This window comes from Oratosquilla oratoria, chromosome 9 (assembly GCF_046742065.1).
Source record: "Oratosquilla oratoria isolate Oo_2021 chromosome 9, ASM4674206v1, whole genome shotgun sequence".
NCBI classification, from domain to species: domain Eukaryota; kingdom Metazoa; phylum Arthropoda; class Malacostraca; order Stomatopoda; family Squillidae; genus Oratosquilla; species Oratosquilla oratoria.
Genome location: NC_134785.1, coordinates 41,103,145 through 41,130,769, shown reverse-complemented (window position 1 = coordinate 41,130,769; position 27,625 = coordinate 41,103,145). Strand labels below are relative to the sequence as shown.

The 27,625-nt window shown below is 43.7% G+C and overlaps 1 protein-coding gene across 2 annotated transcripts in view; it reads left to right on the top strand.

Moving 5' to 3' along the window:
• Window positions 1–27,625, top strand: part of LOC143028335 (uncharacterized) — a 279,954-nt gene that overhangs the window by 191,312 nt on the left and 61,017 nt on the right. For both annotated transcript variants that reach the window (XM_076190270.1, XM_076190269.1), the window contains exon 3: window positions 11,280–11,371. In XM_076190270.1, the coding sequence (XP_076046385.1) occupies window positions 11,280–11,371 (92 nt within the window). The remainder of the gene's footprint in view (window positions 1–11,279; window positions 11,372–27,625) is intronic.

Genomic DNA, 27,625 nt, shown 5'->3' with positions numbered 1-27,625 from the left:
GAGATGGTTAAAGAAAATGGAGAAAAGTGGGAGGTGAGCCAGTTGTTGTTTGTTAACGACACTGCTTGTAGCAGGATCAGAGTAGGGATTGAGGAAGTTAGTGACAGAGTTTGAGAAGGTGTGTGAAAGAAGGAAACTGAAGATAAATATGGGCAAAAGTAAGGTGATGAGCAGGCTGGAAGTGAGCATTAAGGGTGAGAGACTGGAGGGAGTGGATAGTTTTAGGTACTTAGGTGCGAATGTGGCTGGAAAGGGAGGAGTGGGGGTGGAGGTAAAATGTAGATTGAGAGAAGCGAGTAAATGCCTTGGTGGATTAAAAAGTGTAATGAGAAATAGACATCTGGGAATGGAGTGATTGTGCCAAATGCACTATACGGGGCAGAAACATGGAACATAAGAGAGGAAGAGAGGAGTTTGAATGTGTTTGAGATGAAATGTCTGAGAAGTATGATAGGGGTTACTAGGCTAGACAGAGTGAGAAATGAGGTGACGAGGAGAACAGGGGTGGAAAGGGAGTTGGGAGATAGGGTCTATGAAAGAGTATTAGAATGGTTTGGACACATGGAAAGAATGAGTGAAGAAAGATTAGTAAAAGAAGTGTGGAAGGCAGAGGTGGAAGGAGTGAATATGAGGGGGTATCCTAGGATGAGATGGATGGATGGGGTGAAAGGGGCATTATAAAAGAGAGGAATGTCTGTTGAGGAAGGACGTGAAAGGATCGAAGATAGGGGTGAGTGGAGGCGGGTTGTGTATGGATGGTGCTGTGATGCCATTGAGGGGGGGAGTGGGTGGGGGATGGGGGGTGAGGAAAGTACGTATGAGAAAAAAAACTGACGCAGACCGAAGGGGATTTTCTCCCCGTCTTCCTCCTTTTTTCTGCATGAGGAGACGGAGAGGGGGGTTTCGCCGAATTTATGAAAGCTCGCCTTGCTGTGGATGTGCTGTGTCTTGCGACACTGCTTCTGACCCAGGGCAGTGGACAGGATGCAGGGATGACCCGTCGTCCAGGAGGTGCCAATGTAAGAGGGAGGGAGGAGGGTGGAGGGGAGTGGAATATGTAGGAAATGGAATGGGTGGGGATGGTTTCTATGCCTTTTTCTTTTTGGCTACCCACCGTGTAAGAAAAAAAAAAGCCTTTGGTATATGTATATACATACATATATGTAATTATATATATATATATATATATATATATATATATATGTCTCCCCCCCCCCCTTGGGTTTATATATAAATATATACATATATATAAGTATGTATAAAATATACTATATATAAAAACTAGACAAATATATCGGTATATATATATAAATATCTATTAAAATTTGCAGCAAGCTTCAGCGTTCACGAGTTTTTTGCTGACATTCTCGACTTTTCTTATGCTCGCGCGCTGTGTCGTGCTAAGTTTCTCTAATGACCTGGCCAAATAGCATGGTTGTTATAGGTAAAGGCATGGGAATTAATCTTCCTTAATATTTATGCAGAGCTTTCGCCTAACAGTTAAGGCATCTTTCAGTGCTAATGAGTACAGTGTGTGGAAAATGATTATATATACACAATACACAGATCTGTGTATTGTGGTATATATAATAATTTCTCACACACTGTACTCATTAGCACTGAAAGATGCCTTTAACTGTTAGGCGAAAGCTCTGCATAAATATTAAGAAGATAATATCCCATGCCTTTTACCCTATACCACCAAATGCTATTTGGCCAGGTCATTAGAGAACTTAGCACGAACACAGCGCGCCAGCATAAGAAAAGTCGAGAATGTCAGCAAAAAAACTCGTGAACGCAGAAGCTGCTGCAAATTTTAATGACATTTGCCTAAAAAAAGAGGATCTTCTACCCAACTAAATCAATATATAATATATATATATAAATATATAATATACTAATATATAAAATATTATATAATATATGTAATACACACATTCACACACACCACACACACACACATACACACACACACACACACACACACACACACACACACATACACACACGCTACACATCACACACACACACAACACACACACACACACACACACATATAAAAACTATATATATATATATAGTATATATATCAAGTAAACGTAGGTGTTTGTAGACACACGAATAAAATAAAACTTAAACCCACCGTCCGAGAAAGATAAGGCTGAGATAGAGTAAACGTATATTTCGACCATGCTAAATGGCTCAACGGGAATGTACTAGTCCCCGACCACCTTTCACGTAACATTGGAAGATCTTCTCCAACACCCACATTAAACATTCCGAGGCGCGACTTCCATAAATAAAATTAAGAACATAGTAAAGATTTTTTTTTTTAGAAGCTTAGCCTCGATATAGAATTCGCTACTCCACAAACATAAATGTAGATGATGTTCTCAGTTTTTTGAAACCCAAGTTTGCAACCGTCACAAGATAAAACTTCCCCTTTCAGTTTCTAAATTTTGGATTAGTTTAACACGGGGTCTTTTGTAATTTACCCTCCAAATATGGTGTTTTCTCCTTCAAAAATTCTTTGTTTTTTTTTCAGGCCAAAAAGGGTACGGTATTTCTTTTTGCAGACATGTGGTTCTAATCTTTCCCCACGCGAAGTTGTGCTGCGCCGAGAACCTATACATGGATAATTACTTCTTGTAGTGCCGTTACTTTTAACCAAGTATCAAACCAGCCGACAATGTTCCTGGAGTTTCAGATATGTCGATTGTTTGTTTTCACTATCTGGTATGACAACATGGGAGCTCATTTCAAATGTTTTTTCTTGATAACTCAACCAATTTTAGCAGCACCAATAACATTAAATTTAAAGTAGAAATGGGGGAAATTGAAGGAAGAATACCTTTTCTTGATATATTAGTGAATTTAGATTTCCGATACATTTGTCCTTTTACAGTTATACAGGAAGCCTACTCATTCATACGGGCAGTTATTTACATTTTTTTCAGTAATCATCTGGATAATATCAAATATTAGTGTTGCCTCGAGCCTTTATTTAAGAAGCTTCTTCGGATTTGCAGCCCGGAATTTCACAACTCAGACAATTGAATCAGTACGCACTCCAATTATTTTAAAAAATAGTGCTACCCCCAGACTGGTTTTCCTGTAACAAAAGCCCCCCTCAGCATGAAGCCAAAACCAGGTGGTTTATTTTAGAACAACCAATTTCCAACACAAAATTTGTCTGGGGAGAAAAATCAATCATATTAAAATAAACTACCTTATAATGATATCCATGCATGTCCGCATCATCTAAATTATTACTATGGAACACAAATTAGGGATCACTTTTTAGTTACCCAAATATAAATTTTAAAAAATAGTCAGTAAATGTTCCTACCACAGAAACATCCTATAAGGACAAAAATCCGGAGTAGTATAAGATACCAGGTCTTCGATGTGTGATAAAGTGGTACTGCGGGGAACCATAAACGGACCGTGTTGATTCTACCCCCACTAGGATCAATGATAGAAGAATCATAAAAAACATTCTTTTAAAATTCGGCCAAGAATAGTGAGTGAATAAACTCAGTCATGCTATTCCTTACATTCTAGCCTTTTTTAGATCACAGAATAGAGTGGAAGAATGCAGAGGCTACGGTATACAATTCACCATTGTAGTTTCATAAGAAAAAATTTTATTTGAGTCCAACATTAATTAAAAAAGTTTCCAAATTATAATACTTTTCCAATGGTACAATGTGTCCACACTGATGCCTCAACTAGTGGTATGGCAGTTGACAAATTCCATTCTTCACAGGACCGTTAACGTCTCGACACCTCACTCAGGGCAAAGTGACTCTGAGGCTTACTGAGTTCCCCAATGTTGCTTGTCCCTCCTCTGTTATATAACCTCTTGTCTATGTAGCCGCTATAATTGTTAACTGCTTTCTGAAGAAGAGGACCACAGGTTTTAGTGGTTGCGAATATATACGGTGTTTTTACCTCTGTATCTCAGGCTTATCTTTTCTCCGGAGAGTGGGATTAAGTTATATATATCTATATATATATATATATAGTATATATATATATATATATATATATAATTATATATATATATATATATATATATATATATTATATGTATTAAAGAGAAGGAAATCTGGTGGGTGGGGTTATTGCTTACGTTAGATCCTTATTAAACTTTCTTAGGCTAGAGAGCTATACTAGGAATCCATTCTTATACAAAGAAAAAAAAAATGCCTAGTACATGAAGTGGGCAACCCTTGGCACGCGTGCTAAACCGGGTTGCACGCTAACAACTTTTTTCGCGGCACGCGAAACCCAGAGCTCACCTTAAAAAACATCGCTAATAAATTTCCAACTTTTTTTGTATGACCGCACGCAGCTCTGGGTGCCCTATTGGGGCCCTACTGAGAGGTCAAGAGAGGAAGGCGACCCGTACTCGTATGTAGGGTCCGTAATCTTACTCCGTTGGCACGCGAAAAAAATGTTGTTAAAAAAAAAAAAAAAAAGGCTGATTTTGGCACCCACGCCACCTCCAAGTGCACTTGCTTTGGAGCACGATGGCGCTGTCATTTCAACCAATTGTCGGTCTTTAAAACTTTAAAGCATGACTGTATCGTGCATGAAACTATGCGATGTATCAATGGCATAAAAACGCCTCTGATTCCTTGTTGGTCACTTCTCAAAAAAAAAGTTCAGTGTGTGTGTATGTGTGTTAGTGTGTATGTGTGTGTGTGCCTACACGCACATGCAAGCTTATACGGTTAACATGTGCATTTCATATAGAAAGAAGAAGAGGGAGATACGCATAACGTGAATTAAATTGAAAAGAAGTGTGGAACTAAAAAAAAAAAAAAAAGGCCAAAACTGAACGATGCTGATAGCTTCTTGGTGGCCATCTGGGTTCCAGCTGGCCACACGCGAAGTATAAAACCACTGTCATCAAGCAGGGTGGCCCCAGGTGGACTACAATAGCATCAACTGCTCCATCTCCGATGGCGTGACGGAGCATTTGCTAAAGAAAACAATCGCACGAAGTTCTGTGTTTTACCTACGATCAAGGTCGCGTGCGTGTGTGTGTGTGTTCGTTCGTGCGTGTATCCTTTGGTTAACGAAAGACACGCACAATGGGGCACAGAGGGGGAGGAATTAACACGAAAAGCACAGTCGGACCTTTGCATACGTTTGCGAAAATAGTGTGTGTATGTGTGTATGTGTGTATGTGTGTGTATTAGTGTATGTGGGTAGTGGTGTTGTGTAGTGTGTGTTTGTGTGTAGTTGTGCGTGGTGTGTGTGTGTGTGTCGTTGTGTGTGTGTTGTGTTGTGTGTGTGTGTGTTGTTGTAGTTTTGCGGCTGTGTGTGGTGTTTTGTGTGTGTGTGGTCTGTGTGTGTGTGGTGTGTGTGTGTGTGTGTGTGTGTGTTGTGTGTCTTTTGTGTGTGTGTGTGTGTTTTTTGTGTGTGTTTATTGTGTGTGTGTGTGTGTGTTTTGTGGGTGTGTGTGTGTGTGTGTGTGGTGTGTGTGTGTGTGTGTGTGTAATGGGTGTGTTTGTGTGTGTTTGTGAGTGTGTGTGTGTGTGTTTGTGTGTGTAGTGTGTGTGTGTGTGTTAATTGTGGTGTGTATTGTGTGTGGTGTGTGTGTGTGTGTCGTGTGTGTGTGTAGCGTGTGTGCTGATGGTGTCGGTGCCGTTCTGTGAGCCGGGAGTGTTCTTGTATGCGGTGTATATATAAGTATACGTGTATGTGTGCTTCACCGATGGACTTGGATCACGTGTTTAGACTCGTATATCCGACAAGGCTATTTCCTTCCCGGCCGAAGAGAGCTCAGAGTTCATATATGGAACACGATATATGGTGTAATGATGTGGCTTCCAACACGCAGGGGCGTATCACACCAACACACCAAACTTCCATCGGCCCATCAGCAGTTGGAGTAGTAAACGAACTCGCAAGACAATACTGAAATTTTTTTATTTCAGGCCTTGGGCTGGGATTTGAACTCGGACCCGCTGTAGTAGTAGCGCCCGTCCGTGTCGTTTTGGTGTGTGGTAGTGTTGTATACGTGTATCTGTGTATATATCTGTATATGTGTATACGTGTATGTGTGTATATATGTATGAGTGTATATGTGTATACACGTGTTATAGTATGTATACCGTTGCATGACGTGTATGTGTATATTTGTTATGTGTGCGTATATGTGATATGTGTGTATATTGGTGTACGTGGTGTAATAAATGAGAATCCATGACCGAATCCACGTGGTAGGGAATTTAGATGAAGGAATATTCCACGAACACATTACTAAATGAAAACAAACCTATGCGTGAATCAAGAGGGAGAAGGAGAGAGAGGCACCAAGAGAGAGAGAGAGAGAGAGAGAGAGAGAGAGAGAGAGAGAGAGAGAGAGAGAGAGAGAGAGAGAGAGAGAGAGAGAGAGAGAGAGAGAGAGATAGAGAGAGAGAGGAGAGAGAAGAGAGAGGGAAGAGTAAAGAGAAAGAGAGAGAGAAGAGAGAGGAGAGGTAGAGAGCAGAGGAGAGAGAGAGAAGGAGAGAAGGTGGAATAGAGGAGAGAAAGAAGAAAGAGAGAAGAGAGAGAGAGAAGAGAGAGAGAGATGAGAAGAGAGAGAGGAGAAAGAGAAGAGAGAGAGAGAGAGAGAGAGAGACAGAAGAGCGAAGGAGAGAGAGAGAAATGAGAGAGGAAGAGAGAGAGAGAGAGAGAGATAGAGAGAGAGAGAGAGAGAGAGAGAGAGAGAGAGAGGAGAGAGAGATGAGGAGCCAGAGAGAGAAAGAGAAGGAGAGAGAGAGAGAGGAGAGAGAGAGAGAGAGAGAGAGAGAGAGAGAGAAAAGGGAGAGAGAGAGAAAAGAGAGAGAAGGAGAAAGAGAGAGAGAAAGTGAAGGAGAGAGAAAGGGAAGGAGAGAGAGAAAGAAGAAGAAGAAGAAAGATGTAGAAGAAGGAGAGAGAGAGAGAAGAGAGAGAGAGAAGAGAGAGTGAGAGAGAGAGAGAGAGTGAGAAGAGAGAGAGAGATAGAGAGAGTGAGAGAGAAGAGAGAGGGAGGAGAGAGAGAGAGAGAGAGAGAGAGCGAGAGAGAGAGAGAGAGAGAGAGAGAGAATAGAGAGAGAGAGAGAGAGGAGGAGAAAGAGAAGAGAGAGAAAAAGGAGAGTGAGAGGAGAGAGAAGGAGAGAGAAAGAAGGAGGAGGAGAGAAAGAAGAAAAAGAAGAAGAAGCAAGTAGAAGAAAAGAAGGGGAGATGAGAGAGGGGAGAGAGAGAGAGAGAGAAGAGAGAGAGAGAGAGAGAGAGAAGGAGGAGAGAGAGAGAGAGAGTAGAGAGAGAGAGAGAGGAGAGAGAGAGAGAGAGGATAGAGAGGAGAGAGAGAGAAGGAGAGAAGAGAATGGAAAGAGAAGAAAAATAGAGAGAGAGAAAAAACGGGGACGCTCCCCTCCAAACAAAAAGATATATATAATACTAACTCTAACTCTAACATACTCAATAACTATATAGGAGAGAGAGAGAGAGCGAGAGCTCGCGACGCGTATATATATAATATATATATATATATAATACGAGAGAGAGACAGAGAGAGAGAAGAGAGAGAGAGAGAGAGAGGGTGGGAGAAGAGAGAGAGAGGATGGAGAGATGGAGAAAAGGAGAGAGAGAAAAGAGAGAGAGAGAAAGGAAAAGAAAGATACGATAAGGAGAGAAGGGAGTTTGGACAAAAGTTCGCCTATCGCTGCCCGCGCGATTATTGCTGCTCATCTTCAGTGCCCCCTTCTCTCTCTCTCCCTTATTCTTTGGTGTCTCCTCTGCTCCCTCGAATTCCCTGGCTTGACCTCCCCCCTCGCTCCCAATTAGGAATTGACACTCCGAACGCGTTTGACATAGCACTAGCCACCTTGACCCTTACACCTCTCCTAAGGGTTGTTATCAGTGACTCGAATTACCTGGCTTTACCTTCCCTCCCCGTGCCCATTAGGAATTAAAACCGAAAAACCTTTGACATAGCAAGCATTGTTGTCATTATCGACCATACCCTCTCCCCCTCCCGTCCCCCCTCTCCCTCCCTCTTTTTCTTCTTCGTCTTCCTCCCCTCTCCCCCTCTACCCCTTACCCCACCCCCTCCCTACCTCCCCCATTTCCTCTCCCTATCCCCTACCTCGCCTTTCCTCCTCACTCCTCTCCGGCCTCCTGCTCGCTCTCCCTCTCCCCCTTACCTACCCACCTCCCCTCTCTTCTCCTTTCTCTCACCTTCTCTCCCCGGGTTTCCTTTTCCCCCCCTTCTTCTTTCTCCCCCCTCTCCCTTCCTCTTCCCGTTCCTCTCCCCCCTCTTCTTTTCCCCTCTCTACAAAAAACGTCTCCCTCTCTCCCCCCCTCTCTATATGTCCTCTCCCCGCCGCCAACCCGCTCTCCTCGAAATCCCACCCTAATCCCACCCTTCTCTCCTCCCTTTAAACTTTAATAACCCCCACTGCCCCCCACTTCCCCACGTTAACTCCCCCACCCTTTCCTCCCGCCACTATCTCGCCCCCAACGTTCCCCGGAATCCCCCAAACCGCCTCCCCCCACTCCCCCATCTCCTCCTGTACACTTTTATTTAACACCCTTTACAAAAACACCACCCCTCTAACCCCCACCCCCTACTCCCTCAATTACTCCTCCCTCTTCCCCGCCCTCCTTGGTTTAACCTCCCGCTCTTCCCCGCTCCCCACCCCTCTCTCCCCCGCCTCCCCCCTCATGTCCGTCCCCTCTCGTCTTTTCCCTTGCTCTCTTTCTCTCCCTCCCCCTAACGCACCTCTCTCCGCCTCATCCCTCTCCCCTCCCATTCTCCCGACCTCTTCCGCCTCTCTTCCCTTTTCCCCCTCCACTTCTTCCCACCCCCTCCCCACCTTACCCCCTCTTCCCACTCGCCCTCTCCTCCCTCTCCCCTCAACCCCTCGCCCATTCCCCTTACTTCCACTCTTCACCCCTTCTTCTCCCTTCTCTCCCACTTTTCTCCATTCTTCAACCCCTTCTACCCTATCTCTTTTCTTCCCCTCTTCTCACCCCTTGCTCCCTCACTCATCCACTTCTTCCCCTCCTTCTCCCTTCGCCCGTCCCCCTTCTCTCTCCTTCCTCCCTCTTCTCTCCCCTCCTTCTCTTTCTCCTCTCTCCCCCTCCCTCTCTCTCCCTTCTCTCCTCCTTCTACATCCCCCTTCTCTCCTCTTTTCTTCTCCTTCTCCGGCCCCTTCTCCTCCTCTCATCTCAAACCTCTTCCTGTTCTCTCTTCGGCCCTCCCGCTTTCTCTCCCCTTTTCCTCCTCATCTCAATCCTCTTATTATTCTCTTCCCTTCCTCTCCTCCCTTCTCAACAAAACCTTCTCTCCACCATACTTCTCTCCCCCCTTCGCCTCTCTCCCCCCTTCTCCCCCCCTCTCTCCTCTCCCCCTCTCCTTCCTCTTCTCGCCCCCCTTCATTAACCCTCCCTTGTCCCCATTCTCCTACCTTCCCTCCCCTCTTCCCACACTCCCTTCTCCCCTTACCTCTCTCCCCCTTGCGTATCCCCTTTGACCCCTCTGCCCTTTTCCTCCTTCGCTCTCTCCCCTTTTTCGGGCCCATAATCTTCTCTCGCCTCTCTCCCCTCTCTACTCGCTCCTTTACTCCCCGTCCCCTTCTCCCTGCTAGCCCGCCCTTCCACCCCCCTTTTAATTCTCCTTCCCCCTTTTTTTTTTTCTTCCATAATCTCTCTATAATCTCTCCCTTCCCACTCGACCCCCTTCCCTTCCCTATTCCCCCCTCTTCCTCGTCCCATTCTCACTCCTGCTCTCGCCCCCTTCCTTTCCCTATTCTCCTCCCCTTTTTTCTTCCTCGCGTCTTCTTCTTTCTCCCCCTTTTTTCTTCTTTCCCTATTACTCCATTCACTCCCCTTTATCTTCCTCGCCTTCACCTCGACCCTTCTCGCCTGCTCCCCTTCCCCCCCCCTTCTTACCCCCTATTCTCCCCTCCCTCAGTCTCTAAATCCCACTTCTCTCCTCTTCTGCTCTTCTTCTCGCACTTCCACCATCCCCCTTCCTCTCCTCTTCTCCGTACCCTTCACACCTCCTTCTCGTCTCTGTCTTCTTTTGTCCCCCCCCCCTGTCCTCCCTACTCTTTCTTCTTCTGCTCCTTCTCTCTCCTCCTCCCCTTCTCCTCTTCCTTCCCCTTTTCTCCTTCTTCCCCCTTTCCCCTTCTTTCCCCTTCCACATTTCTTTCCCCTTCCCCCTCTTCTTTTCCTCCCCTTCAGTCGCCTCCCCCTCGCCATTCTTCTCTCTGTCCCCTCAGCGTCTCTTGTCCCTTCTTGATTCCCCCATCTCCCTTCCCCTTCTTTCCCCTTCTTTCCTCCTTCTTTTTTTTTTCCCCTTTCCTTCACCTTCTTTTTCCCCCTTATGCCAACCATTTCTTTCCCCCTTCTCCCACTTTCCTCTCCTCCCCCTCTTCTCGCCCCTTCTCCTTCTCCCCTCAACTCCTCTCCCGGAGGTCCTCTCAATCCCCTCTTCCCCCGCTCTCCCTCGTTCTTTACCCCTTCTCTCTCTCCCCCCACTCTCTTCCTTCTCCTTCTCTCCTTTCTTCATCTCTGAGGCGCCATCTATGGGCACATATGGAAAGCACTTGCAAGTTTGTCGTCGAAATGTGGGACATTGTTGTAACTTATGTTAATGTGTTCATTCACTCGTTCACCCTTCAAATCACCTCCATTACACTCACGTCAACTAACTCAACTCACTCACACACAGTCACTCACTTACCTCAACTCCATCCGCTCAATGTTATTTATGCTATTTAGTTTATTAATCTAATCATTTTATTACAATAATTATTTTTATTTTATCCATTCATATATTCATTTCTTTTTTAAACACCCTTGTTTATATTTTATATTTATTTCCGCTATTTCTCCATTTGTATTTATTTGATACTTTCTTCTGGCTGAGCGCAGTGGCATCTGAACACTTGATCTTACAAATTACCTTTACCCTAAGGCCCTGTTAACACAAGCGGTCTGAACCACGAGGAAATCACGGCGATACCGCACAGAAAAAAAAACCGCGGTGTGTAAACACCTCCATTGACTTACATTGCAACCGAACCGCCGCGGTTCAAACCGTTAGATTGAACAAGGCCTTAAAATATAATCCCGCCACAAAATCTCTGCTCTCCTACCAACAGCCCCCCCAAGTACTCCTCGTTCCTACTGCGCACCATCACCTACACGCCCAACAGCCCACGCGCCCCCCAACTCCCTAAAACAAACAACCACCTACTTCCCTAACGCCCCTTGACTCCCTATCCCTCCAGGGACACGATCCGGTGGTCGGTGGGAGTTCTTCAGCAGAGCGTGGACGACCTCGAGAAGCAGCTGGATGAGATCGAGAACGGCGGAGGATCAGGTAGAGGCGGGGGTCGCCCTGCCTTCACCATCAACCCGTCCACTCACCCGCTCCCTAACTACTGGTTTTCCTTCTGTTTTACACTGATCCCTTCTACCTTCTATGTTGTTTTTTTATTTCATTTTTTTTTTTATTTCTTTTTTTTTTCTTCTATCACTCTTTCAACTTCAACGTTCTTTTCATCACTCCTGTCTTAAGTAAGAGTATGTCTTTCACTCATATCTTTTCTATAGGAGGTACAGTAAATGTTTCTTTATGGGATGAAATTAAACGCGGAGGGTGAATTTTTTTGTCATCCCGAATAATAATTACACGTTGGCTTGTTCCAATTCATACCAAGGGACTTCCTCACTGGTGATCCTCAATTTACGTATCCTACACGGCCACCTCTGGCATGCCACCGAGCGACGTCATCGAACTTAGGCCTTTCTTCTTAGTCAAATGAATTTTAACTCTGTTGCAACTCAAGTGCCATCCCCTAAGAGCTTTGTTTACCAAACAATAAAACCTCATAAAAATTGAAATTCCTCGCTACCTCCGCACCACCTCTCTAACTCTCTATCTACCCTTACTTGTCATATCTTTAATCTACCTGAGCCTCTTACTTACAACCTCCCTCATCTCTCCCGCATTAAAGGGAGGTCCCTACTCCTACAAAGTGAGGTGCACTCCCCCGTTTCTTTTTACTCTCGCTCTCCCGTCTCCTCTTTCCCGCTCTTCCTTCTTATTTCTTCTTTCTCTCGCTCTCTGTCCCCTTTCTCCTTCGTTTCCTTTCTTCTTGTCTTTCTCACCACTTTCTTTCTTTTCCTCTTCTCTTTCATCTTTTTTCTTCTCCTCCCTTTCCTCCCCCCCCCCCCTCTCTCCTCCTCTCTCTCTCGCTCGCTACGTTCCTCGTCTCCTTCCTCTCCCTCCGCTCTCTCTTCTCTCTCTCTCTCTCTCTCTCTCCTCCCCCTCTCTAACTGCTTCCTCTCTCTCCCTCCTCTAATCTCTATAATCACTTTCTCGCTATCTCTTGCCCCTCTCCTTGTTCTCTTCCTCTCTCTTTTCTCTCCTCTCCTCTTTCCCTCACCTCTCGTCTCTTTCACATCTCTCTCTCTCTCTCTCTCCTTTCTCTCTCGCTCTCTTCTCCTCCATCCTCTCCCTCTCTCTCTCTCTCTCTTCATTCCTCCTCCCCCGACTCTCCTCATCACGTCTCATCCCTCGGCCTCTCCCCCCTCTCTCCCCTCCCGTCCTCTGACTCTCTCTCTCCTCTCGTCCTCCTCTCTCTGTGCTCGCTCTCCTCTCCATCCTCTTTCTCTATCTCTCCTCCTCCCTCCCTCTCTATCCTTATCTCCTCTCTCCTCTCTGTTCTCTTCCTCTCTTTTCTCTCCTCTCAGTTCCCTCTCTCTCCTCTCTCCTTTTCCCGCTCTTTTCTCTTGTCCATCTCTCTTTCCTCTCCCCTCGTCTCTCTCCTCTCTCTCTCTCTCTCCTCTCTCATCTTTAATTTTCCCTCTTGTCCCCTTTCTCCCCTTTCTCTCCATCTCTCTCTTCCTCCCCTCTATCCTCCCTCTCTCCTCTCTCCCCTCTCCCTTTCCTCTCTCCCCTCGGTCAACCTCCGCCCGCCTCTATCCTATTGACTCCCTTTGTCTCTCTATCCTCTCTGGTTCTCTTTATCTCTGTCCCTACTGTCTCTCTGTCTCCCCCTCTGTCTCCTTTCTCGCGCTGTCCTCCTTCTCTCTCTCTCACTCGCCTCCTCCCCGCTCCCTCTCCCCTCTCTCCTCCGGTCTCTGTCTCTCTCGTCCCCCCTCTCTCGTCCGTCCCTCTCGTCCTCCCCCCCCCCCCCCCCTTCTCCTTCTCTCTTCTCCTCCCTCTCTCTCTCCATGTCTCCTCGCCTCCTCCTTCTCTCGCTTCCCTCTCTCTCGTCTCTCTCGGCTCTCTTCTTCCCATCCCCTCGACTCCGTCTCTCCCCTCCCGCTCTCTCTCCTCTCCGCTCTCTCTCATCTCCATACCCCTCCCCTCTCTCTCCTCCTCTCTGCCTCCTCTCTCTCTCTCTCGTCTCTCTCGGACCTCTCTCTCTCAATCAGGGGGGGGGGGGGGGGGGGGGGGGAGAGAGAGAGAGAGAATCGCTATCACTAGTACGAGCGAGCGATCCGCAGCTATCTTCGCCCATCACTCGGCTCTCCTCGTCCCTCTCTTTCTCCCCCCTCTCGCTCCCACTCCCTCTCTCGGTTCGCATCGCCTCTTCGTCCCTCTCATCTCTCTCCCTCGCACATCTCCTCTCTCGTCTCTCTCTCCCTTCTCCTCTCTCTCTCTTTCTCTTCCTCTCCCTCTCTCTTCTCTCCCTCTCCTCTCTCCTCTCTCACCCCCTCCTCTCTCTCTCTCTCTCCTTCTCTTGTCCCTCTCTCTCCCCTCCTCTCTCTCCTCTCTCTCTCTCTCTCTCCTCTCTCCTCTCTCTCTCTCCTCATCTCCTCTCTCTCTCTCTCACTCTCTCCTCTCTCTCGCCCCTTCTCTCTCTCTCTCTTCCTCTCTCTCCTCTATCTCTCCCCTTTCTCTCTCTCTCTCTCTTCCTCTCTCCTCCTCTCTCTCTTCTCCCTCCTCTCCCTATCCCTCTCTCTCTATCCTTCCCCTCTCTCCTCTCTATTCTCCTCTCTTCCCTCTCTCTCTCCTCTCTCCCTATCTCTCTCTCTCCCTCTTCCTCTCTCCCTCATCCCTTCTTTTCCTCTCTCTCCCTCTCGTCCTCTCACTGTCTCTCACGTCTCTCTCATCTCTCTCTCTTCTCTCCATCCCTCTCCTCTCTCTCTCTCTGTCTCTTTCTCCTCTCTCCCTCTCGTCTCTCTCTCTCTCTCTCTCTCTCTCTCTCTCTTCCACCTCCTCTCTCTCTCTCTCTCTCTCTCTCTCTCTCTCTCTCTCTCTCTCTCTCTCTCTCTCTCTCTCTCTCTCTCTCTCTCTCTCTCTCTCTCTTTCTCCCTTTCCCTATTTTAGGTTCATGTCGATCTTGACTCTATATTCATCTGTCACACGGTGATAACAATAATAATAACGTCCAACAGATGAGCCTCTCATTACCCAAAGGGGAGGGAAGGGGAAATGGGGGAAGAATCTAAACACGTAATGAAAAATTATTGAATAATCTAGAATAGACCTAATCAGCAAGACTTCGATTCCTCTGTCTCGTTTATTATTTCCTAATGTACAGTTGGGAAAAAAGTTAATTGATGTTTTGCATATACATATATTGTATCTATCTATCTATCTATCTATCTATCTATCTATCTATCTATATATATATATATATATATATATATACTGTATATATATGTATATATATATATATATATATATATATTTACAAAGGCGGAGCATGCTGACAGGAGACCTTTTGGTCCATATCAAGATCGGATGCGAAAAAAATAATTATAATAATGATAAATAGATAAATAAATGAATAAATAAATAAACGAATAAATTAAAACTACGATAAAGTATAGTAATAGATAAAATAAATGCATAGGTATAGTTAAATAATAAACAAACAGGTAAATAGTAAATAATAGTAAATTCACGTATAACTAATAATAAATGAGAATCAAGTAAATAATACTAAACAAACAGACAAATGATAACAAAACAAATAAACAAATAATATAAGATAAATGAGAGTCATTACAGTATCTTGTTTAGGTGCTTATCAAAATAATTTTTAAAGCTTCGAACTGAACTACAGCCTCTGCAGGAAGTTTATTCCATTCATTAACTGCACGGTTGGCGAAGTTGTTTCTACCCACTTCCAAATTAAATCTGTTCCCTGACAGTTTGAGACCATTTTTTCTTGTCGAATTCTCATACAGTGTGAAAATTTGGTCACATTTGATGTTATCAATTCCCTTTAGAATCTTAAAGACCTGTATCAAGTCACCTCTGAGTCTACGCTTTTTTTTAGGGAAAACAGATTCAAATGTTTTAGTCGATTTTCATATGATTTATTTTTGATATTTGGAATCAGTTTTGTGGCTCGTCGTTGTACTTTTTCCAATCTGTCAATGACTTTAATGAGATTCGGTGACCATACGGAAACAGCATATTCCAAATGTGGATGAACTAACGATTTATATAGATTCTTAATGAGTGATGGACTTTTGAAGTCAAAATTTCGTGCAATCAGTCCTAGAGTCTTATTTGCTTTCTCAGAGGCTGAAATACACTGCTTGGATGATTTGATATCGTTACTGATAATTACGCCAAGATCCTTTTCACTATCCACTTTTGTTAACGAATTTCCAAATAACTTGTAATCATACCTACTGTTATTTTTACCTATGTGCATTACCTTGCATTTACTTGTGTTAAATTTCATTAGCCACTTTTCAGACCATTGCTGTAATTTATCTAAATCTTCTTGAATATCTAATTGGTTTAAGTGATCATTTGCCATTCCTCACAGTTTTGTATCATCAGCAAATTTGGAGACAATAGATTTTAGTCCGTATATATACTATGAATAGAAGTGGCCCAAAAACGGAACTTTGGGGAACTCCACTCTTAACATTTTTCCATCTAGAAGTTTTTCCATTTAAAACGACTCTCTGTTTTCGATCATTCAACCAATTATTAATCCGACTTAATAGGCTACAACTTATTCCATGTGAAACTAATTTAGACAGTAGTCTTTCGTGGGGAACTGTATCAAAAGCTTTTGCAAAGTCTAGATATAGTAAATCTATATTGTTTCTCTTGTCATAATTCGAGATGACTGTGTTGTAAAATTCGAGTAAGTTACTCACGCAAGAACGTATCCGTCTGAAACCATGCTGGCTATCATTTATCAAGCAGTTACTTTCTAAATGATGTTCGATAGCTTCTCTGATGACAGTTTCCATCATTTTTCCTACGATTGAAGTCAAACTTATAGGCCTGTAGTTATTTGGTTTCTTTTTGTCACCTTTTTTTGAATATGGGAGTAACGTTAGCTAGCTTCCATTCTCTTGGGATATCTCCGGATATGATGGATTTCTTGAAAATAATTTCTAAAGGAACAACAATCTCATTTTTAATTTTCTTTAAGAATTTTGGATGCCAACCGAAGTGAATAAGTTCACCCTAGACTTTTCACAGGTTTCAGTTCGGAGTTCACTTTGAAGTGTTTTGTTTACAAATATTGATCTAAAATAATTGTTTAGAATATCACACATTCCTTCATTTGAATGTTCAAGTTGACCGTCAGCAGATAATAGTAGACCAATGTGATTCCTAATGATCTTTTTATCTCTAATGTAATTATAGAATTCTTTGGGATTTTCTTTGGATTTATCAGTAATATTCATTTCATATTGTCGTTTTCGTTTATCTATTGTCTTTTCTAAATCTTTCTGTATTAATACATAACTTTGATAGTCATTAGGTGCACCCGAGCACTTGTATTTTTCATGAGCCTGTCTCTTTTTAGCAATACTTTTTCAGTTTCTTTGTTAAGCCATTTTGGGCGAGCCTGATTTGGGGGACGTCTGTCCTAAAATGGAATGTAAGTATGAATCATTTTAGTAAGCGTATTTTGAAATATTTCTCACATCTGATCTACAGGTCTTTCGCTTAATTTTGCCTCCTAATCTGTAAGCTGAAGCTCCTGACATAGTCCTATGAACTGAGCTTTACTGAAATCTGGTATTTTAGAAACACAAGTATCTGTCCAAATTTTTTTTAGTAGTTTGAATTTAACTAAGTTGTAGTCGCTATTTGCAATAATTTCACCAATTTCTACATCGGTTATTATGCTTTCGTGGCTAGTGATCAATAGATCGAGTAAGTTTCCCTGTCTTGTGTGTTCTTTTACATGCTGAACTAAGTAATTGCCATCGAGAAAATCTATCAAGCGACTACCTATATGGCAATGTTGTAGGATCATCCAGTCAATGTAAATAGAATTTAAGTCACCCATTATCAATAAGTCCTGGTTGCAGAAACTAGACAGTTCTTGAAACAATAGTTTGTCGTCTGCTAATGACAATGTCTTTGGCCTATATATTACACCTACATTAATTTTTTGTCCATTTGTTTGGGTTAATTCTACCCAGAAACTATCATATGGATCATGTTTCACTTTCTCTAAAACACAAACATGGATATTGCTTTTAACGTACAATAGAACACCCCCACCTTTCTTGTGGTTTCTATCTTGATGAAAGTGTTTAAATCCCGCAATATCAAATTCAGTTTCAAACTCTCCACCATTTAACCATGTCTCGGTTATTCCTATCATATCGAGATTTTCGCTTTTGAGATACGCCTGTATTTCTTGGAATTTGTTCCTAATACTACGAGCATAGTACATGGTTTTAAGGAACTCTTGATTATTTCTTTTTGACACATTTTGAGTTTCAATACCATGCCTTACATTATAATTTTCTTCTTTATTGACACCTTGCTCTATATTGATATTTGGTCCTTCATTGACATTCAATGCCTCATTAACTTTTCCCCCATCACGGAAATATGGTCACTCACGGTCATCCGATCTCTTATGTACACTTTGCTCCCCTACGACACCGCGTTCCACACCGGCCTCCCGTCGTTCATTAACATTCTATCCAACATCCCTTCCTGAAATCATATTTTGTCCTCCACTGACATGATATCGTACCGTGATATTTTGCCCTCCACAGTCATATATATATATGTATACACACACACACACACACACACACACACACACACACACACACACACACACACACACACACACACACACACACACATACACACACACACACACACACACACACACACACACACACACACACACACACACACACACACACACACACACACACACACACACACACACACACACACACACACACACACACACACACACACACACACACACACACACACACACATATGTATATATATATATATATATATATATATATATATGTATGTGTATATACACACACACACACACACACACACACACACACATATATATATATATATATATACATATATATATATATCAAAAGAACATTTTGTAAGCACATATTGGTAGCAAAAGAGGATTTAACCAACATACAATAAAAATAGTTCATATTACTTATCGTCTTTGCAAAACGGCTCCATCCATATGACAATTTTCTGAGTTTTTTTTAACAAGTCAACATCACACAAAGAGCTTCTTTTCCCAAGTACACACGCAAGGCAAAGTCTCTTTTAGTTCATCTGTACACCATCATCTGCGTACTAATCCAACCCACCAAGAAGCTTTATAATTTCAAATTTGGGAGTAGGTCTATCACACTCTGGAGGAGGGGTAGATTGACCACGCGGAGGTAGAAATTACGTGGTAGGGGGTAAATATTGTATTACGTTATATCTGGTCAGCCACATTTATTATACATAATTTATATATATAATATATATATATATATATATATATATATATATATATATATATATATGCGCAAGTAACCACTAGGAAAAGTAAACTAACGAAGCCGTTAGTGTTTTATTGCATATGTACAGGTACACACACACACACACACACACACACACACACACACACACACACACACACACACACACACACACACACACACACACACACACACACACACACACACACACACACACACACACACACACACACACACAGATATATATATATATATATATATATATGTATATATATATACATATATATATACACACATATATATATGTATATATATATGTATATATACATGTACATGTATACATATATATGTATATATATATATATATATATATACATATATATATGTATATATATATTTACACACAAACACACACACACACACACACACACACACACACACACACACACACACACACACACACACACACACACACACACACACACACACACACCACACATACACACACACACACACAACACACACACACACACACACACACACACACACACATATATATATATATATATATATATATATATATATATATATATATATATATTCCTTGATGTTATCTAATACAGAACTTTCATATTAAAGGTGCTTTTTTATTTCCTTATTTTCATGTGGTTTTATGTTTATTGTGCATGTAATAGGGTCTATAAATGTCTAAATATATTATATTGATGAGTTTGGTATGTACTAGGGGGAGTCTTAGGAATTGCTGCTCTAGGATCTAGAACAGTGAATCTAGAACGGATTCTAGTTCCTGTACCTCTTGAAGTGTGATAAAACTGTGAGAATCAACACCGTGTGAGATCGAAACCTTTATTTGTACAACGTTTTGCTTGTTACAGCTCTTTCAAGTACAGACATATGGCTTTTTTTTTTTTTTATTCGGTAGATAATGTTTATCTACACACGGGCCTTTCTCCATTCGGAGGCCCGTAAGTGTTGAGCCGCTCTGTGTTCAGCTACTCCGGCGTTTTTGTAGTTATCTAGGCGGAGGGTATCCGACCAGGATGTGGGCGAGCCGTTCTATGTTTTCGATGATGTTGTAAACTATGTCGGCTCCAGTCTTCCAAGCTTCGGGGGCCATGGGGTTGAATTGTCTACCTCTTCTCAGGGCGATGGTGTGAGCGCACTCTAGTAAGTAGTGAAGGAGAGGCTCTGAGGTGTTCATCCCGCAGTGGTCGCATTCCCTTTCTTGTCGTTCAATGATTTCCCAGCAGCATTTGTACCCCAGCCTGAGCCTGTGGATGATCACGGAGAGTCCTCTGTCGGCGATCTTGGTGGCGGGATGAGGGCACAGTTTGGTGGCCCTCTCGTACCACTTTGCACTTGCTGATGCTGAGTTTATCGATTTTCTGTGGTTGGCTACCTTTGTTCGTTGTAGGTGGTCTCTGGCCCAGCTTTTGATTAATGTGGTTGATGGTTGGACTTGGATTTCAATGTGAGGATGGTAGCGTGTTGTCTTGGCCAGCTCATCTGCTCTTTCGTTTCCGTGTACCCCTATGTGGCTGGGTATCCAGTTGATAATGACTGGGCGATTTTGTCTGTTGTGTAGCTGCAGGAGGTAGAGTATTGTTGTGATAATGTTTATGTTGGTGGGTATGTCCTTCTTCTGGAGTACTTGTGTCACCGCAAGAGAGTCTGTGTGTATGACCACCGGCCCTTGCAGTTGGCTTGAGTACTCCAGGGCTTTTTGCATTGCCACCAGCTCAGTCTGTAGGGTCGAGCAGTGGTCTGATGTGCGCCAGGCGGCGGTGTAGGTTGCGGAGTATACTCCTGCACCTGTTATGCCGTTCTCCGGGTCGACAGTGCCGTCAGTGTAGCAGACAAAACCATCCTGGGCCTCCGTTGCCTGGATCGCTGTTCGTGCAGCGTCTCTCAGTTCCCCTAGTGAGCAGTGATTCTTTGCGTGTGGTAGTTGTGTGTGGTTGAAAGTAGTTGTTGGGGATGTCCACGGGGCTGGAGGTCGGTACTTCAGGCATGCCCTGTCTGGCTTCAGAGCCTTTAGGTGACCTTCCATGCCTGTCGCGCGGATTTGGTCTCCTAGGTGTCCGACGTATGTATCTGGTCGTGGTAGGTCCGGGTGCGCGTCCAGGTGAGCCTTGAGTTTAGTCTTGAGATGTGAGTCCCTGTCGCTCAGCAGGACCTTGGCTGCCGCGGTGCAGTTCCGGGTCTGAATCCTGGCCATCAGTGGTGGTATGCCAGATTCCATTTGCAGGTTGCTTTTTCTGGTCCACATGGGGGCACCTAGGATTAGGCGAAGGGCGTTGTTTTGTGCAACTTCAAGTGATCCTTCCTGCTGTGATGTTAGATGTGATAGGGCAGGTGCTCTATATTCAATGATGGGTCGGATGCAATACTTGTAGTAGTGTTCCAGTACCAGGCGGCTGGCACCCGCATCAAGTGATTGCATATATCTCATCGGAGCTGTCTTCGTTTTTGTCATTTGCTTCAGCCTCTGGATTTGAAGAGAGGATGACAAGGTTTTCTGCACAGTTACTCCAAGATAGGTGAAGTCATCCATCCACTCAAGATCTTGCTGTTGTATGGAGATTGGCCTTGGGTTTGCCATTTTAATAGCCATGGCTTTTGTCTTCCTTACGTTTATCTTGAACTCTAGGTGTGTGCAGCTTTTTTGTATGGTGTTGAGTGCTTTTTGGGCATTGGTGCGGCAGTTGGGCCCCTTGCTGACGATGGCGATGTCGTCAGCATATATGAAGATCTCAACGTTCCGTGGTCGTGGGAGGGAGGCTATGTTGTCCATGTGCACGTTGAACAGGTAGGGACTCAAGATGCCTCCTTGAGGGGTGCCGTATTCCAGGTCTTTGTAGCTAGACATGGAGCCCTGGAAACGGACTCTAGCCCGTCTGTTTTGGCAGTATGCCTGTACCCATGCTAGAAGGTTGCCTACGATTCCCATCTCGACGAGAGAAGTCAGCATCGCTGAGGGGTTGACCAATTCGAAGGCTTTTTCTAAGTCCAGGAAGACGACGATTGCCTTTTTCCCGTTGATGAAGCTGAGGAAGTCCATTATGCACTCCGTGGTTCCCACCATACCCCGATAGGCGTACAACTGTGGATGGAGTGGCCCTACTTTCCATTTCAGCCTGTTGAGCACCATTTTCTCGACGGTCTTCTCTATACAGCTAAGTAGGGAGATGGGTCTATAGCTGTTGGCCTCCTTGGACTTGGGGATAGGAACTATATCCTGGGTATTCCAGTTCCTAGGTCTCGCGTGTTGCGCTAGGGTGCGATTAGCCAAGAGTAGAATGGCCTTCCATCCGGCGTCGCCAGCGTTCTTGATCATCGAGTAGGTTATCTCGTCTGCCCCAGGTGAGGTGTCTTTTCCCAGGTGTCTTGCCGCTCGGAGCTCTTGTAAAGTGAAAGGTTCGTCCACGTCTGCAGGTGTGTGTATTGCCGTGGAGATTGGTTCTTGTCGCTATTGTTCCAGTTCTTCTTGCTTCGTCCTGGTTGCGCACGGAAGTTGCATAGGAGATGTCCTTTGGGCAAAACCGATTGCTAGGCGGTCTGCTTCTTGTTCCGGATCCGGGTGGATGATCCTGCTGGTCCTGTTTTTTTCCAGAAACTCTGTGTAGCCATCTCCATAGCTCCCTGGTGGTTGTATGACTGTTGAGCTGGGAGCACCATTCTAGCCCTTTTCTCTGTCTTATTTCTTGCAACTCCTCGTGCATGTGTCGTATGGCTTCTTGGAGTTGCTTCCTGTTGTCTGCGTTGGGCCTCCTCTTGTGAATTTTCCTGAGGCGGTTGACTCTGTGTTTGAGGGTCTTGACTCTGGGACAGTAGTACCACGTATCCTTGCACTCCCTGCTGGGCTTCTTCTTCCGTGGCATTGCAGCGTCCGCCGCGGCGTGAAAGGCAGTCACAAGGTCCCTCTCTTGGTCGTCGATGTCCAGTGGGGGAGTGTAGTCTTCAAACCACTCTGTCAGACTTTGCGCAAATTTATCCCATTTTGCGAAGGCAGAGTTCCAGCCTTTTGGTGGGCTAGGGAGCAGCTGAATTTGGGGAATTTTGATCTTCGTTATTGTTGCGTAATGGTCACTGGTCAGGACTGGGTGGACCCTCCACTGTGCAAGGCTTCGAAGTTTCGCGGGAAGGAAGGTGAGATCAAGCCTCCCTCCCCTTATGTGTGTTGGTGCTCCGCTGTTGAGAAGGCAGACGTCCTGAAACTCGCTGAGAAGGTGCGCGACGTGGTGACCGTTGGCGTTGGTTGTTGAAGGAGAGGAGAGTATGGGGTGGTGAGCGTTTATATCTCCCCCAAAAACAATGTTATGGCTGTCGCAGTTTCCAAACAGTTGTGAGAGATCGATGTTCTCCGTAGGCCGGGAGTACAGATTGTAACATTGGAGGGTGACCCCGGCAAGTTGTATTTGGACCACAAGCACCTCTGTAGCTTCCCCACACTCCAGGTAGTCCTTGATTTGAACACTTGGAGTTTTATTTTTCACCAGAGTGGCAAGTCCTCGCCCTGTGCTTCCGATATCTTTCCTGTAGCATGTGTATCCTGGGACTCGGAAGGTGTGATGGTCTTGTAGTAGGGTTTCCTGTAGTAGGACCACGTCTATTTGGTCTTCTTGGATCGTGGCAAGAAGAGATGCCATTTTCGGGCGGATACCCCCTGCATTCCACTGGAGTATGCTCAGCATTCCATCAGTGGGTCTGGGAGGATTGATATCTGGATTCGATGATCTTGTTGAGGTGTTGGTTGGCTGTGTTGCTGCTGCAGCGTGAGTTTTGTCTGAGGGTTCCGTGTCGCTGCTGAGTGTTGGTGCAGAGGTGGGAATTCGTCCAAGTCCTGGTCTGTTTTCCTGGGTTCCTTCGTTGCTACTCGGTGTGTGGTATGGTCTCTGTCTGTTGCTGGCGAAGTTTCGCATGGCAGCAGATTGTTCTTCATGACCTGGGTGACAATGGTTTCCGTCACATGTTTGTCCAGGGAAGCATTCAGTGCTGCAGCAAGTTGTGTTGCCATATCCTTCAGAAGATTCTTGAGAGTTGAGACTTCCAGGGTGACTGTGTGTTTTTCTTGTGTCTGTGGGTTTTGGTTTCTCTGGGGGTACTCCTTTCGGATCTTTGCGTGAGCTGGACCGGTTCCGGATCTGTCGCTGTCGTGTATCCTTCTGGTTGGTGCGCTCTTCCTTCTTCAGTGATTCCGTGGGTAGTCGGTTCTGTGGCTCTTTGGTCTGCTGTGATGGAGGTTGTGGTTCCCTGGTCTGCTGTGGTGGAGGGAGCGGTTTCCTGGTCTGCTGAAAATGAGGCTGTTGATTCCTTTTTGGACTCCGTGTGGTCAGTGTCTGGGGGTAGTTGATTTGTTCTTTGTTGGTTTCCCATCTTCTGTTTCTTCCTGAAGCTGGCGGTGGGGGTAGTGTTTGGGTAGTTGGCGTCTTCTCCGGCTGCTTTGCGTGTGGCCGGGCATGTATCTTCTCTAACCTTGCAGGGCATCTTGGGTTCCATGCGTGGTGGGTCTGTTTGCAATTTGGGCAACATGGTTTTACCGGCTGGTTTTGTTTCAGCTTGGAAATACATTGTTCCGTTTCGTGTTGCTTGCTGCAAACGGCGCATGTCTTCTTGAATCTGCAGCGTGCCTGATGATGGCCAAACCTCTGACACGCATAACAGCGTAGGGGTTCTGGGTACCATGTCCTGACGGTGTAGGACCCCATGTTTCCAGTGTCACTCTATTCGGAAGGGGTCCTAGAAAGGTGATAAGTATGGAGGTGGTGGGCTTCTTCTGTCTGTCCAAGGCCCTCTCTGCAGTTTTGACGTTCGATAGTTCTAGTATCGGTTCTAGGCAGAGTGCGAGGGGATATCCCCTTATGATCCCCTTGATTGGTTTCTGGGCAGGGTCTAGCTCCTGAAGGGCAGGAGACCGCCGAAGTGTGTCTAGTGCTGCGTTGTCCAGAGGCATGATTGTCCATTGGCCATCCAGGTTTGGCCAGGCTTTCATGGCTAGGTTCGGGTGTCTCTTCTCCAATGTTCTGATTATTTGATATGGGGTTTCCTTTTGTGGTATTAACTTGAACTTGGGCCTGACATTGGGCCCTGTGCTTGTTCCGGGTCCGCTCGTCGCTGATGTCGAAGCTTCCCTTATGTTGGTGGGGTCTGCATTCGAAGGGTTTTTTGCTTTGGATTTTTTTGTTTTGCCTACTTCTGTCCATCCTGAGTCTGGTGATGGTGTTTCTGGGGAGGTTTCTGATCGTATACGTTTTCCGTCTTGTGGCTCTTCCTGGTCTTCTTCATCCGAGTCGTCAAAGATGCTTCTCTTCTTAAAGGTGTCCGAAGCCATAGCCTGAAGTGCTCAATGTACTCAATGGACATATGGCAAATACTCTGAGTACATATAGGCCGACGGGGAAGGAACTGGGAGAGGTTATCAGGGAGGGATGGGTGGTAGGTGGAGGGGCGGAGGGTGTGTGTGTGAGAAGGGGACGGGTGGGACTTGGTGGAGATAAAGGAGAACATTTCCGACAGTTTGTTGAAGTGGACTAAGGGGGACATTTCATACATTTGTATAATGCGGGTAACAGATGTATGAAATGTCCCCCTTAGTCCACTTCAACAAACTATCCGAAATGTCCTCCTTTATCTCCACCAAGTCCCACCCGTCCCCTTCTCGCCCCCCCATCCGCCCCTCCACCTACCACCCACCATCCCTGATAACCTCTCCCAGTTCCTTTCCCGTCGGCCTATATGTACTCAGAGTGTTTGCCATATGTCTGTACTTGAAAAAGCTGTAACAAGCGAAACGTCGTCCAAATAAAGGTTTCGATCTCACACGGTGTTGATTCTCACAGTCTTGTCGGCTTTTGCCATTGTGTTTCAAGTATGATAAACTTACATACATACATACATATATACATACATACATACATACATACATACATACATACATACATACATACATACGTACATACATACATACATACATACATACATACATACATACATACATACATACATACATACACATACATACATACATACATACATACATACATACATACATACATACATACATACATACATACATACATAATTACATACATACATACATACATACATACATACATACATACATACATACATACATACATACATACATACATACGCATACATACATACATACATACATACATACATACATACATACATACATACATACATACATACATACATACATACATACATACATACATACATACATACATACATACATACATACATACATACATACATACATACATACATACATACATACATACATACATACATACATACATACATACATACATACATACATACATACATACATACATACATACATACATACATACATACATACATACATACGTACATACATACATACATAAATACATACATAAATACATACATACATACAAAAATACTTTATCAGAAAGAAGTGACAGGTAGAAGTGACAAAAATCTAGATGGAAAACTAGATTTATTCTATTATTGAAGAAAAAGAAAATAGAAAAACTCTTGGTGCTACTGATGTAGGACACAGAATATCAAGTAAAGACTTAACAGAAACGAATTCTGTATATGAACAGGAGGTTTAAAGAGGTACGCAATATCCAAAGTTCAAAATGAAGTTCATAGTGGTGCATTTAAAGGTCACGGTGACTAGAGGTTGAACCTTGAATCAAGGTCAAAGTATAAACAAAGGGCTACATACCTTTATAATTGTACAAGGGAGATGTATAAGGTTCAAAGTCGAGGCCACGGTGGTCCAATATAAGGTCAAGGAGAAAGAGTCTGTCTTTTGAATCGAAGACGAAGCAGATCCAAGGCAAGCTCATATAAAGGTCCCAGTCAAGGTCACCATAGTTCAACTAAGGTCAAGAACATAGGGATTGTTTGCAGTGAGGTTACCATAGCAACATAAAAACAGGAGACCTTTAGGTCAATAACAAAGTTAGGTCAGATGAATATATGTATATGTATATATATATATATATATATATATATATATATATATATATATATATATATATATATATATATATATATATACATATATCAGTGAGTAATGAATAAACGAGTGATGAATTTTGTGATTTAAATTAGATATCTAAGGTCACCTTTCATAAGGTCAGGTCAAATAAAAAATATCCATATACCAGTGAGTAATGAATGAGTAATTAATTTTGTAAATCAGATTAGATATTTAAGGTCACCTTCGTTACGGTCCGGTCAGGAATAAAAGGTCTACATATCAGTGAATAATAAATAAGTAATTAATTTTGTAAATTAGATTAGATATTCAAGGTCACCTTCCTTAAGGTCCGGTCAGACAAAAAAAAGTCTGCATACCAATGAGTAATGAATGAGTAATTAATTTTGCAAATCATATTAGATGTTTAAAGTCACCTTCCTTAAGGTTAAGTCAGAAAAAATATCTTTATTCCAGTGAGTTATGAATAAATGATTAATGAGATTTGTGAATTAGATGAAATATTCAAGGTCACCTTCTTTAAGGTCAAGTCAGATTAAAAAAGGTCCTTATCCCAGTGAGTAATGAATAAATAACTAATGAACCTTGTGAATTAGATTAGATATTTAAGCTCACCTTCTTTAAGGTCTGGTCAGAATAAAAAAAAGGTCCTTATCCTAGTGAGCAATGAATAAATGAGTAATGAAATTTGTGAATTAGATTAGAGATTTAAGGGGACCTTCCTTAAAATCCAGTCAAAGAAAAAAATATTCCAGTGAGTAATGAATCAATGGATAATGAAAATTGTAAATTAGATTAGATAGCTTAGGTCACCTTCCTTAAGGTCCG